Below are 13,120 nucleotides of genomic sequence, written 5' to 3'. Positions count from 1 at the left end.
AATATGCAATCATTTTAATGCTAAAGTAAAATACACAATTTCAAAATGCAACCTGAAGTTAAGACACACTAGAATCTCTTCCACAAGATAAAATATTTACTATATAATTAATGGACATCATTGAAAAGACATAAGGTAAATAAACATAAAAACTGTAAACAAGATGATGCTTTCATAATCTATGGAGTTCTAGACCTTTGCATATCATGCATTTGACAAAGGAAACGAAAAATCTTTAAAATATCCACTGTATTCATTATGTTACTTGTTAATTGTCTTTTGTGATTTAGTTGGACAAGTAGCTTTTCTTTAGACTTATATGGCTATATGACTTAGCTGGATAAATCAGAATTTATCCAGATAAGTGCAAAAATGTATTCACGGTTTGTTTTTTTTTTACATGCGCATATATGTTATGGCATACATTTATGCATATTTTATACATCATATACCCAGTTATAAAACAGAGTTTTGTGCACACCCATATATACATATATATTAGGGATGTGCAATCGTTTTTCCCGAATTAGGCAATTGCAACAAAATTGTCTAATTCGGAATGGTTTGGGAGAACCGAAAAACGATTGAATTTTTTCCAAAATTTCGGGAAAAATTCATTTTTGAGTTAGCACGTGCTAACCTGAAAATCGGGGTCCCTGAAAAAAATACTCCCGAACCTTGGGAAAACACAAAATTCCCGCCGGGGGAAACAAAGCCAGACACAAACTTTTTACCTGAAGCACATCTCTAATATTTTTGCATGCGAGCGTATGTTTTAAAGTTATTCTCCAAAATGTTACCAAAAAAAAATACTTAAAGCACATCCAGGGTTAACCATGTCAGGAACTGCAGGCAGGAACTCATAGGATGGGAGGTGCAGAAGGAAGGAGATGTCAGCTCTCAGAGGAGCTGCAAAGAAACAGGGTTTTGTTTTTTTCTGTTGTTTATAAAAACACAAACAGCTGGACTTGGGACAGGAAAGACAATATGAGACGCCATTTGCTTTGAAGGGAGATCTTTTTCAGGGCTACACTTCTAAAGGCAGCTGCCCTATACTGGATTTTAGAAATGACTCCCAGGCTGCAGTACTAGTCAGAGTGACTAACTGTGGCTATGGGTTTTGCTTTTTATCCTGCTTGCTTTGGACTGCCTGCTGGCAGAGGAAGTACTGTATTTTTCGCTCCATAAGACGCACTTTTTTTTCCCCAAAAGTGAGGGGAAAATGTCTGTGCGTCTTATGGAGCGAATATAAAAAAATATATATAATTAGCTACAAACCCCCACCCTCCTGACCCCCTCAAGACTTGCCAAAAGTCCCTGGTGGTCCAGCTGGGGTCTGGGAGCGATCTGCTAGTCGGCTGCTAGTAATCAAAATGGCGCCAGTGGCCCTTTGCCCCATGTCACAGGGGGCTACCGGTGCCATTGTCAGCCCCTGTCACATGGTAGGAGCAATGGCTGGCCGGCGCCATCTTGATTACTGGCAGCTGACGACCCAAGCACAGGAGTTCACTCCGGGACCCTGCTGGACCACCAGGGACTTTTGGCAAGTCTTGAGGGGGGGGGGGAGGTAGTAGTTAATTAAATTTAAAGGGTTGGGTTTTTGTTTATTTTTTTTTTTACATACAGAGAATGATAAAAGTTTTCTGATCCGGGGAGTGGACCGAAATGGCCCTCCCCAGATCCGGAAATGAAATGGGGACAAAAAAAAAAAAAAAAGGAAAAAAAAGTGTATGCACACCCTTAATTTGCTCCATAAGACGCACAGACTCCCGGGAACAGAGCCAGTTTAGCACACCAATTTTTATTTTTTTTTAAATTCCCCCCCTCTGAATCCTAGGTGCGTCTTATGGAGTGAAAAATACGGTATAATATGTAAGACTGGTAGGAATGATGCAAGTAGAGTTCTCTTGTTAAAGGTGGGGAGCGAGCTCCTGAAGGCTGGATACGGAGCTCCAACAGTTTGCATTTGCTGTTGCCTGCTGATGCTAAAAGATAAAGTGGTAAGGGACTGGGATGGTGGGAGGGAAGCAACACAGACTGAAGGATAGAGAAAATAAATACCTGGAGAAATAACCTCACGCAGCATGCAGACAGAGAGAGAGGGAGATTAAATATATGTTCTTGGAGCTCCTTCTACTGCAGGTCAACATTTGTAAAGTAATAATGTTCCCTGTAAAAGCTCCCTACATTTAAAACGCCAATTTTATAAGGCAGTGAGAGGGCCGTGTTCGAGATTTGTTCCTCTTTATGCATCTTCCAATCTGAATACTACATGAACAGCCTCTAGTTTTCCCAAAGTAAATACAGCTTTGCTCTAAGCAATGTATTTCCTCCCCAAATTCTCTTTACTTGGTTTCACTTAAGTGAATTATCTGACCCTGTGTAACTATCTGAAAAATACCATTTTACTTCATTTTGGGACAGAAACTGAGCTTTCAATTATTTCCTCCTTCACCATACTAAAAGGGATCTCAAATCCAGTCAGTTCCAACACAAATGATTTTATTATACTGTTGTAACATAGATGGGCCATCAACTGCTAACTGGATGCCTTTTTCAAATGGATCTCATCCCTCAGAAAGGCACTTATTCCTTAATGTGCAGTGTGGTTGAGATTGCACAGAACATTTTATTTTAGAAAACTTTTTTTTCCCATGATTTGGTTTTGTGGGGTTCGGCAGAAAGCGTTTTGGATTAAAATAATTACTCCCCTTTCCAAGTCCAAGCTTGAGGCAAGTTCCCTGCCCCGGAGGGCTTATAATTTAAAGGCCTCATTTAGTAAATATTTTACCCATAGACACGGACTGGGAGAAAAGCTTTCGTAAACCAGGTCCTAAGTTTGTACCCGAGGCAATGGAGGGTGAAGAGTCTTGCCCAAGTTCCCGAAGCACGTCAGAGGGAGAAACGATTTCCCTGGTTCCCAGCCTGCTGCATTAACCACTAAGCCGCCACTCCACTTGTTTGAAGGAGGGATGCAGTTTCTATGTTAACCCTTTTGGCCAATCTCAGGCACGAAAGTAGGCTTGCCATTTGGTCAGTATTTTCAATATTAGTACAACAGCACTAGAAAACTTAAAAACTTAACATGTGCCATACTGGGTCAGACCAAATGTCCATCAAGCCCAACATCCTCTCTAACAGTGGGCATTCTGGATCATTAACACATACTTGGTTAATAGGGAAATCTATTCCTCGTTTCTCACTCCCAGAAGTAAGAGATGCCAATTCCCTAATATACCTAGCTAATATCTGGCTAAGTCCTCCAGAATCTTATCCAAAAACATGGTTTAAAGCTGGTTATACTACTAGCCTTTGCTGAGAGATTTCAGTTTGTTAGGAGAATTATAATTCAGATTAGTCCTTTGATTTTCTAACTTGTGTTTCTCCTCAGAAAGAAAATACTAGTTAAGGTTTATAGAAAGTCCTTCAGCTTAACCCCCTTCCCTTATAAATATAAATCTGGACGCTATAGCCTGATGCATGTAAAGTGTAAATATAGCAAACAACGGCTGAAAACTAATTCCAAAAACAAAAAGTGAAAACCAAAACGTTCTCTCTAAAAAGGCGCATCTTTTACCCCAGAAGCATTAAAGCACAAACATTTAAATTTATAGCAGGGGGTGGAGGGGGAAAGGCTAAGAATAAAGGGAAACAAAGCTAAGTATTTGCTATATTGAAAGATCAAATACACAAAGCTGAAATCTGGACACTGGAGCTGGAACAGCGTGACATGAACTGCTTTTCAGATAAGAGGTTAAAGACACGTTGAATTGTGTTGTCTTGATTCTGCTATTTCAAATGTATTTTATTTATTTAACAGCTATTAATATACCGGTGTTCGTGCGAGCACATCACGCCGGTTTACAATAAACTTGAGAAAGGAGGAAATTACAAAAAACAGGCAGTGGGAGATGGAGCAGGAGCGAAATGAGGGGGGGGGAGAGAGGGAGAAGGTAAAGGAGGAAAGACAGCAGCTGAGAAGGTAAAGGAACGGAGCAGTATTTACAAGAGAGACTGATTAAAGAGGGTTAAACATTGTCGCTTAATTACAGCGGTTAATGAAGGATATATAGATTATATAGAGGATATATATGGTAGCTTATTTTCAACAGTTGTACTATTTAATAGCACGAGTAAACTCTGCTTTGCAGGTGTCCTTTCCTGCAACCCAAACCATCATACTTCGTTCCCTCCATCTTCACCCCAGTGCCTGTTTTTCATATATACCCTTCGGGACAGGTAGTGACCTTTGCTCAGTAAATGTGGCGCTGTGCTCCGTGCTGTCAGCTTAAGAGACCGTGCATTCAAGACCGTGCGTTCAAGAAATAATTCTGCCTCTTGGCGAGGTGTGTGAAGTTAAGTGACTTTTATGATTACCTGGATGCTTTCCTAAAATCCTTGCATTTCTGTTAAAGAATCAAGGGGTGAAATATTAATTTGACTTTATTTCCCGACCACCCACCCCATCTCCTGTTTTCCTTAGATCAACTTTGAGAAGTTGGAGGTATGATTTCCTCCAGCTTTCCTCAAGTAATCTCTTTTCTTCAATTAACCTCGCCCAATAACGCACCTCCTTTTAATCAGGGGGCCAGAGGGTAGCTCTGAGATCAAAACATCAATTAAGGCTAGAACTCCGCAGAAGCCTCTTCTTGGGTGATAAGGGAAGTAATGGTAAAAACAGAAAATTTAACATTTGCTTGGAAAATGATTAACTTGCTGTAAAAAGTGGGTTGGGTGCAGACTGGAAACTGCTTTTCAGGTGCAAATATGTCTCACCTACAAACTTACCCACCCTACTAGCTGTTTCTCTTTAGAGGCCTCATTCTTGGCAGCTTTACTCAATTACAAGGGGCCATTTCTCAGTCCATCCAACCTTCCCAAGCATACCCTTGTGGTTTTAACTCAAAGTCTCTTGTTTTTGTTTCACGCCGCCTGTCGTGAACATGCTGAGCTCCAAAGAGCAGGGATTGAGTGTCTGTTCGGAGCTGTGTATGCCTGGTAGCACTGTACAAATGATTAATAATAATAATAGCAGTAATATAATCTAACAGATATTATATTATGTGCAAAACAATGCAAAGAAGGACCTTTTCATACCTGTGCTAGCAGAAACTATAAATAAAGCTCCAAAGCTGGGCAGAAAATCTCCCAGATTTCCCTCTATTACCAACTGGCCTATTCTATTTGAAAACCAGGTAGTTCTGAGTTAAAGATTTGGATTAGAAAGCCCTACCCTCTACACAACACAACAACATTAGCACAGATGGAAGGAAACACTCTTTTACAAAATGTAGTTATACTTGGACTGCACATGGATTCTGTTTCACCACTGTTTAAGCAAACTGTACACACACACACCCACCCATATTCCCTTAGCAGAAGAAAAACTCAATCTTATCAACCTTTCTGCTCCGCCCTACATGAGCGCCATTCACCAGTTACTTCGTATCAGATGAACAGCTTAATTTTTTTTTTTTGGACTGTGGCAGCCAAAGAAGGGTTACAAGCTCAGACTGTTCCAGTGATGATAAGTGGTGTTCCCTCCGCAGTCTATATACGGGTACCCTTCTTGGGATATCTGTTCAAGGTGGCCAAAGTAGGAGGTCGTCACGGTCACTCTGCAGAACATTGAAGGCAAAAACAACAACAATAAGGGTTTCTGTAGCACAATATCCTGCTAAGTTTGTTACGGTTGAAAAATCCATGTTCTCATTGTCTTTGTTTGCCCGGCAGTTTTCCGCCTAATTCCTTTGGGAGTTCCAGCTCAAATTATAACTGGCTATAATACCAAAAGCCTTCATTTGCTACCATGCAGGGATTGTTTCCTTGATTTTATATCTCATCTCCCGACACAGCACAGCCATCAAAGTCACAGTCCTCCATCCAGGAGCCACAAACCACTGCTCCCTCCAGAATCTAACAGAGAATCCAAGGCTAGCCATTAGATGTCAGCACTATCACTGTCCCCATCAAGGCTGAGGCATCCGCAGCAAGCATTGGCGGGGGGGAGGAGCAGTAGCCAGGTAGGAGAACTGAAACCAAGTCCTCTGGCCTGACAGCTCAAACAATCTGTATTATATTTCAACATCTCATCTGTTACATGCAAAGAAAGTTGGGTAAAGAAAGTGAGTTTTTTAAATTCTTTACTACACATACGCACTAAGAATGTAATACTTTTGTTGGCCATAGAGCAAATACATATTTGGCGAATCATTTTAAGTTCTGATTGGAAGGCTAAGTCCAAAGTATGGTTATAATAATCACAGCTTATGCTTTTCCCACGGTAATTCTTTTGAGCTTTCACAACCGTAGAAGTAATCTAGGTAACAGGGAAATGTCGTTCTCAGGTTTTTGATGTCTCTACAAGCATATACCACCGATGCCATTTCTCACAGAGACTCAAGCTTTGATGAGAGGAAAGGATTTCAAATCAACTTTATAAAACTTTAATCCTCTTTTAGATACATTTTGCCTATTTTCAATGGTATGTCTGTCTGTTCATCCATATGCATGTTGGAGCTTGGAAACTACTACATAGATTTGGCTGAAATTTGGTACAGAGGATCAAAATTATCATCATGGAATAATGAATTGGGGTCCAAATGGTGCAAACTTACAACTGCCTGACAACTTTTAATCTAGACCTCTGTGCTGACTTCCACTCATTTGGAGGAAGGGAGATGTGTTTGGTATCAAGCTGCTAGCATGCACTTTTCAGCTTGGTATTCTATTCTGGAACTGCTACAGAATCTCAGCTACCAACAAGCAATTGGTGTTTTGCTGAGTAATTTACAGTAGTTATAACAAAAAAAGAAAAAATGCTCATACTCACTGTATCATGACTGCCATGTTATGGACTTTGATAGTTGGTAGGGTGCAGTATGTACTGTAATCAGAAAATACAGATTAATATTTTTATTTTTCACACTTTTTTCAGTGCTTCAAAGTAGATTACATTCAGGTACTGTAGGTATTTCCCAATCCCCAGAGGGTTTACAATCTAAGGGGGTCATTTATCAAATCGCGTTATGGTGTTTTCGCATGCGAAAACGCCTTTAACGCATGTGATAGCACCATAACGCATGGTGCGATACAAATCAGAAAAAGAGGAGGAGTTAGGGGCGGGAGTGGGCTGGGTTCGGAGTTTTGCGAAGCCCTATCACATGGCTGTAACGTAGATTTTGAACGACATCTTTGTCATTTGTGTTAGGCTGTGCGATAGGTGGCAGGAAGAGGAAGACCATAATCCATAATGCCCTCACACTAGATAGGTATTTACATCTCTATGAGAGGCCCACCTAGTAACTGGAAGTGAGGTTTAGGTACTAGTGTAGGACTATCATCGAGCTAGGTTGAGAGAACATTGCACAAATCTCATCTTTGGGTGAGTTTCCTCACTCCAAGGGTCATTAAATCTTCACTAGAGACCACTGTTCTGTTCGTATGTCTCACATTGAATGTCAGAGAGTGGCCCCTAACCACTACACCAGTACCTAAATCTCACCTCCAGTTACTAGGTGGGCCTCCCATAGAGATATAAATACCTATCTAGTGTGAGGGCATTATGGCTAGGCCCGCTCACTCGCTTTCTGAGCTTAAAAATGGTCCACCCAGTGGTTGTATGCAGGAAATACAATTCTGAAACTTATCACAAAGTGCGAAAACGTTAGTGCTTCACATGCCTTTTTTTTGCTATCGCATGCGATATTTATCGCATTTTGATAAAATGAGCCCCCCAAGTTTGTACCTGTGGCAATGGAAGGTAAAGTGACTTACCCAAGGTCACAAGGAGCGACAGCAGGACTCAAACCCTGGTCTCCTGGTTCATAGCCAATTGCTCTAACCACTAGGCTACTCCTCCACTCCTAATACATAATATTTATATGTCATCCTCCATCCTTGAGCCTCCTTATTATAGCCAGCAGGGGCTCCCACAATTAGTGCAATCATATACTCCCCCATCTACAGGCTTGTGCATGTTCTCCCTGGCTATGCTCAGGCCCAAAAGATGAAGGATCTGAGCCCAGATCCCTTGACCTGCAGTGGTATAAATCAAACCACAAGGTTGCTCCCAGCTCCAACATGTTTCTATTTCATTATATATGTCCACATAAAACATGTCATTTAGGGTCCCAGAGTTTACATGGACAAAATATGCTTTTGGTCAATATAGGTTTTATAGTGCATAAAGCAACTCAATGTGGCAGTGTAGCAAATGAACCATTTAATCTGTTTGTTATGAGCCTATTATGACAGTTACATGATGTCATGTCAAAAAGGCTCTTGAACAAAGATGGAATTATGATGGGTATTTTTTTTTATATTTTTTAAATTATGCAGAATTGTAGTGTTTGTTATATTATGCAGTTTTTAATGTATTGTTTGATATGTTTTTATTATTTTATTTCTTTGGTATTATGATTGTGTTTTTTTATTGTACTGCCACTTGGGTAACATGTTTTATCAAGCAGGATATTAAGCTTTAATAAATGAAATAACACTAAAGGGGCAATTTTCAAACTGCTCACAGTGGTGCAAATTCCCTCACACATACTTTTTACTTACAGTCTCTGCACCAATTTACAAATCACAATTACATGAGTAGTAGATAAAGTGCCTATTTTAATGCACTTTATAAAAAGAAAATGCCATAAACATTGTAATATTTTATCCTTTTTCTGAATAAGTAGCTTTAAATGAACAGGGAAAAGGAATTTATCTTTCAACAAACCAAATAAAAATTAAAAACAAGCAGACGAGGTACAAGAGATGGAAATCTTCTGCTTCGGCTGTAGAAAGCTCCATATCTCAGTTTCATGTAACCCTAAAGTTTCAGCAGTTGAAAGCTGGCCATGAGGGGATTGTTTTTGTGGACTTTTCTGCCACATTACCTTACAAACTGAGGAGATTATATACATAAATATGCGGAATTCAGTGGGAAGCATTAGAAACTTAACTACGAAGTTTGAAGGGGGGGGGGGGGGGGAAGTACTGATGTGATGGGTGGAACAGACAAACAAATGCTCAGAGTGCAATTGTATTCATTTTTGCCATAGATTAAAGGAAAGCTGGTTGAATGAACACTATAAAATTATCTTACAACTCTTAATAATCAAGGGAGAAGAAAAACCCTTGGAAGTTAACTTCCTGCTGTGATCATGTAACCAGCTCTTAACCAGACAGTGCAAGACTTGGATGTGATTAATGCTATTCTAATTCTGCAAAGTGTAAAGTTGGAGAACCCATATCTTCTTATTTGGAAGAAGAAATCGCACAGCAATGTCTTGAATAATGTTCTTATATGGAGTTACATCTATAATATTGTTTTGAAATTTGTCAAAGTTAGCCAAGATGTACAGTTGATCACAAAAAGCTATTTTAAAAACTGCACATTTTTAAATTATAAAACGGGCTCAAAGTTGGTTACCATGCATCAGCATGAGTGATCTGAGTCAAATTACTGCTTTAACTATTTTTTTAAATTGAGAATCGCTTGAATTTTACAGACAATGTATATGCCCAGTTTTCTCTTGCTTGGAACATGAGTATAGAATGCAATTTAAGTAATAGCTATCCCCCCACCCCTCAATAAAAGAAAAGAAAATGAATACACACTATAAGTCGCTCAGTTCATTTCCTATTGTTGTGGGCACCACGTAGTCAATCTGCAAAGCCAAAAGGACATGTCTTATTTAAAAAGAACACATTATCAAATCATGCAAAAAACAATGATCAAAAATAAAAGTGGTTTCTAACAGAATTCTGTACGACTGCTTACTGTCCGACATCCAAGACCGCTTACCTGCTTCATCTGTAATGGTCCAAGGCTGGTAATGTTGTCTACTCGGACTCTTCCAATAACCGTTTTGTAGAACTGAACTTGCCCTATGATGTTTGCAACGTTAACAGAATAGTAGTTGTTGTTTGTAATGTTCAATAAGTTCTGAAAAGAAAAAAGTTCAAAACTTTAAGGTGAGTTTTCAAAACTTGTGCACATAAAAATAGCACTTGCGTGTGTGAAACAGCATATACACAATATAAACATAAGCATATAAACACAATATATAAACACAATATAAACATAAGCATATAAACAGCATATACACAATTATATGTTAATAATTACTCCCATATTACAAAACCTCCCATATATGTTAATAATAATTACTCCCATATTACAAAACCTCCCATATATGTTAATAATTACTCCCATATTACAAAACCTCCACTGGCTACCAATCACCTATCGCTCTCAATACAAAACACTTACTATCATACATAACACGCTATATAAAAATAACTCCCCCTGGATCGAAGATATGCCACACTTCCACCAGGCCAACCGTCCTACCAGAAACTCCCTTGCGGGCACCCTCCACACCCCTTCACTCAAAATTGCTCACCTCACAAACACCAGAGCGAGAGCCTTCTCCATCGCCGGCCCCACCCTTTGGAACTCCCTCCCCACCGAGCTCCGACTAGAACCTTCACTTAATCAATTCAAAAAAGGAATCAAGACCTGGTTATTTAAACAGGCCTATCCCAACGCCTCTCAACCCTAGCATTTGACTTCTCCTCAACACTCATTATTTCCCTCTCCCTAGTACAGTGTCCCCCCGCCCCCCTACACACCCTCCCTCCCTCACCACCCCATCCATTTTATGGCTTCCTGATATTCAGTCACCACCTCTCCTTCCCATCGCCACCACCTGCCCCCTTGTACAGTTCCTACCCCACCCCGCCTCCCCTATGCGCTTCATCCCCCACCCCGCGCTACCCCCCACTCTGTCGCCTCTTGTATATAATTAATTTATGTCCAACCTGGTTAACCACATGTAATCTCATTTAATAACTGTGGCGCCCGTTGGCTCTACAGTAAAGTTGTCACCTTTTAACTTCCTATCCTTCCTCCATCTATCATTGTAATTTCCTTTCTCAGTTGTCTGTAAACCGACATGATGTTTTTTTACGAATGCCGGTATATAAAAGTTATAAATAAATAAATAAATATATGTTATTTTAAAAACTGCAACATACACGCATAAATCGGGGTCCGCGAGTACATTTTCACATAAAAAAAGGAGCGGACTGGGGCGTTCCAGAGTTCGGCCAACATTTACATGAGCAAGTTGCTATTTTATAAGCAATTTACACACATAAATGTGGCATCTTACTTGCATATATTTACTCGTACTCAATATCAGGAGTAAGTAATCGTAAGCATTGTAAAAGTGAAAAAAATAAATGACTGGATGGGGGATCTGTGTAAAATGTGGGGACTTCAGGCTCAACAGCCAGGAGGGTTTTCATGAGCTGCAGACGAACTGGGCAAACTGGTAGACTAATTGGTAAAAGGAACAAATTACTACTTACCTGATAATTTCCTTTCCTCTAATGAGGACAGGTCAATCCCAACCAGTGGGGTTATGTGCCTCTGCCAGCAGATGGAGACAGAGCAAAAGTTGATGTCACGGCTATAAAGTCCCGCTCAACATCAGCCTGCCAGTATTCTCTGGAAAAGTCAAACTGTGGACAAACTGAATATACTTGAACATTATCATTAACAATCAATCACTCATGCTTTCAACCCAACAGGAACATTGAGCTCAGGCAGAAGTAGTAACATAGTTTAGTGCATAAGGGGCTAGAAAAGCTACTTGCCAGTCTTCATCAAAGAGCAGGAATCACACTCCGCAGCCTAGAGCAGGCCTGAGATTGACCTGCCATCATTAGAGGAAAGGAAATTATCAGGTTAAGTAACAATTTCTCCTTTCCCTGCATTCTGGTAGGTCAATCCCTACCAGTGGGATGAATCAAAGTTAATGTCGAAAAGGGCAGGAGGCTGCCAGTGGTCCAGTCAAAACCACCCACACAAACACGACGTCCTCCTAGCCCAAACATCCATGCAGTAATACTTGGAAAAGGTGTGGAAAGTTGACCACGTCGCCACTCGTCAAATCTCAGCAGGCGACAACAAACGAAGTTCCGCCCACAATAATACCTGAGCCCTAATGGAATGCAGTCTGATTGGTTTCGGCACAACAACCTCAGCAGCCACATAGGCGGCCGTAATGACGTGTTAACCCAAAGGGCTGTTGTTGCCTGCATTGCCGGTGTTCCCTGCTTGCTGCCACCACCACTGAACACAAACAGGTGATCAGACTTCCGAATAGACTTAGTCATCTCCAAGTACTGCAGCAAATGAAGCTTGACATCCAAGGAATGCAAGAGACAATACTCACTTTCATCTCTGTCCAAGGTGGACAGTGAAATGGAATGATTGAAATGAAACACTGAAAACACTTTTGGCAAAAAGAGAGAGCACAATCTGAATCTGTACCGCTCCCGGAGTCATACACAGAAAAGGTTCCTGGCAAGAAAGAGCCTGCAGTTCAGAGACACGACATGCTGAACAGATTGCTACCAGAAAAATCATCTTCAAGGTAAGCAGTCGCAAGGAAAGAGCATGCAGCGGCTGAAAGGTTGGACCTGCCAAAAACTCTAGGACCAAATTTAGGTCCCACAGAGGTACTGGAAGCCATAAAAGGGGGACATGTCAGGTTATGTCGGGATGGGAAGACAAGATCCCTTCACTGACTCTCCCCCGAAAACAAGCAAGAGCTGCAACTTGAATTTTCAATGTGTTAAGGGTCAAGCCCTTCTGCAAGCCAGCCTGTAAGAATTCAAAATTCAAAGTAATATCCACCCTGAGTGGATAAGAACCTCACTCAGAACACCAGGCATCAAATGCTCTAAACTCTAATATAGGCTAGAGAAGTAGGAAATCTCCTGGCCTGAAGTAAGGTGGAAATCACAAGAGGCAAATAACCCCGCTTCAACAACTGAGCCCTTTCAATGGCCAAACCATAAGACAAAATTGATCTGGATACTTATGTAGAATGGGTCCCTGTTGCAACAAATCCTTCCAAGATGATAGCCTGAGGGGACTGACTCACTAGAGTCCCAATCTAAATCCGGGAAAGCCGGAAATTCCACTGATTCAAATGAAACACAGACACGACCTTTGGCAGAAAGGAGGGCACCATTCGAAGTGATACTCCAGATTCCGAGAAATGCAAGAACGGTTCTCTGCATGACAAGGCCTGAATCTCAGATATCC

At 40.7% G+C, this 13,120-nt stretch overlaps 1 protein-coding gene across 3 annotated transcripts in view; it reads right to left on the bottom strand.

The window, feature by feature from the left end:
• Positions 1-5,403: 5,403 nt before the first annotated feature.
• The window catches only part of TMEM106B (transmembrane protein 106B), a 70,791-nt gene continuing 63,074 nt past the window's right edge, over positions 5,404-13,120 (bottom strand). For all 3 annotated transcript variants that reach the window (XM_029588979.1, XM_029588976.1, XM_029588978.1), the window contains exons 5-8: positions 9,803-9,943; positions 9,616-9,665; positions 6,833-6,886; positions 5,404-5,618 (exon numbers count right to left, since the gene is read on the bottom strand). In XM_029588979.1, the coding sequence (XP_029444839.1) occupies positions 5,501-5,618; positions 6,833-6,886; positions 9,616-9,665; positions 9,803-9,943 (363 nt within the window). In that variant the 3' untranslated portion in view covers positions 5,404-5,500. The remainder of the gene's footprint in view (positions 5,619-6,832; positions 6,887-9,615; positions 9,666-9,802; positions 9,944-13,120) is intronic.

This window comes from Rhinatrema bivittatum, chromosome 2 (genome assembly GCF_901001135.1).
Source record: "Rhinatrema bivittatum chromosome 2, aRhiBiv1.1, whole genome shotgun sequence".
Lineage (NCBI taxonomy): Eukaryota > Metazoa > Chordata > Amphibia > Gymnophiona > Rhinatrematidae > Rhinatrema > Rhinatrema bivittatum.
The sequence above is the reverse complement of the archived record's forward strand: the minus strand, read 5'-3'. Positions and strand labels throughout refer to the sequence as shown.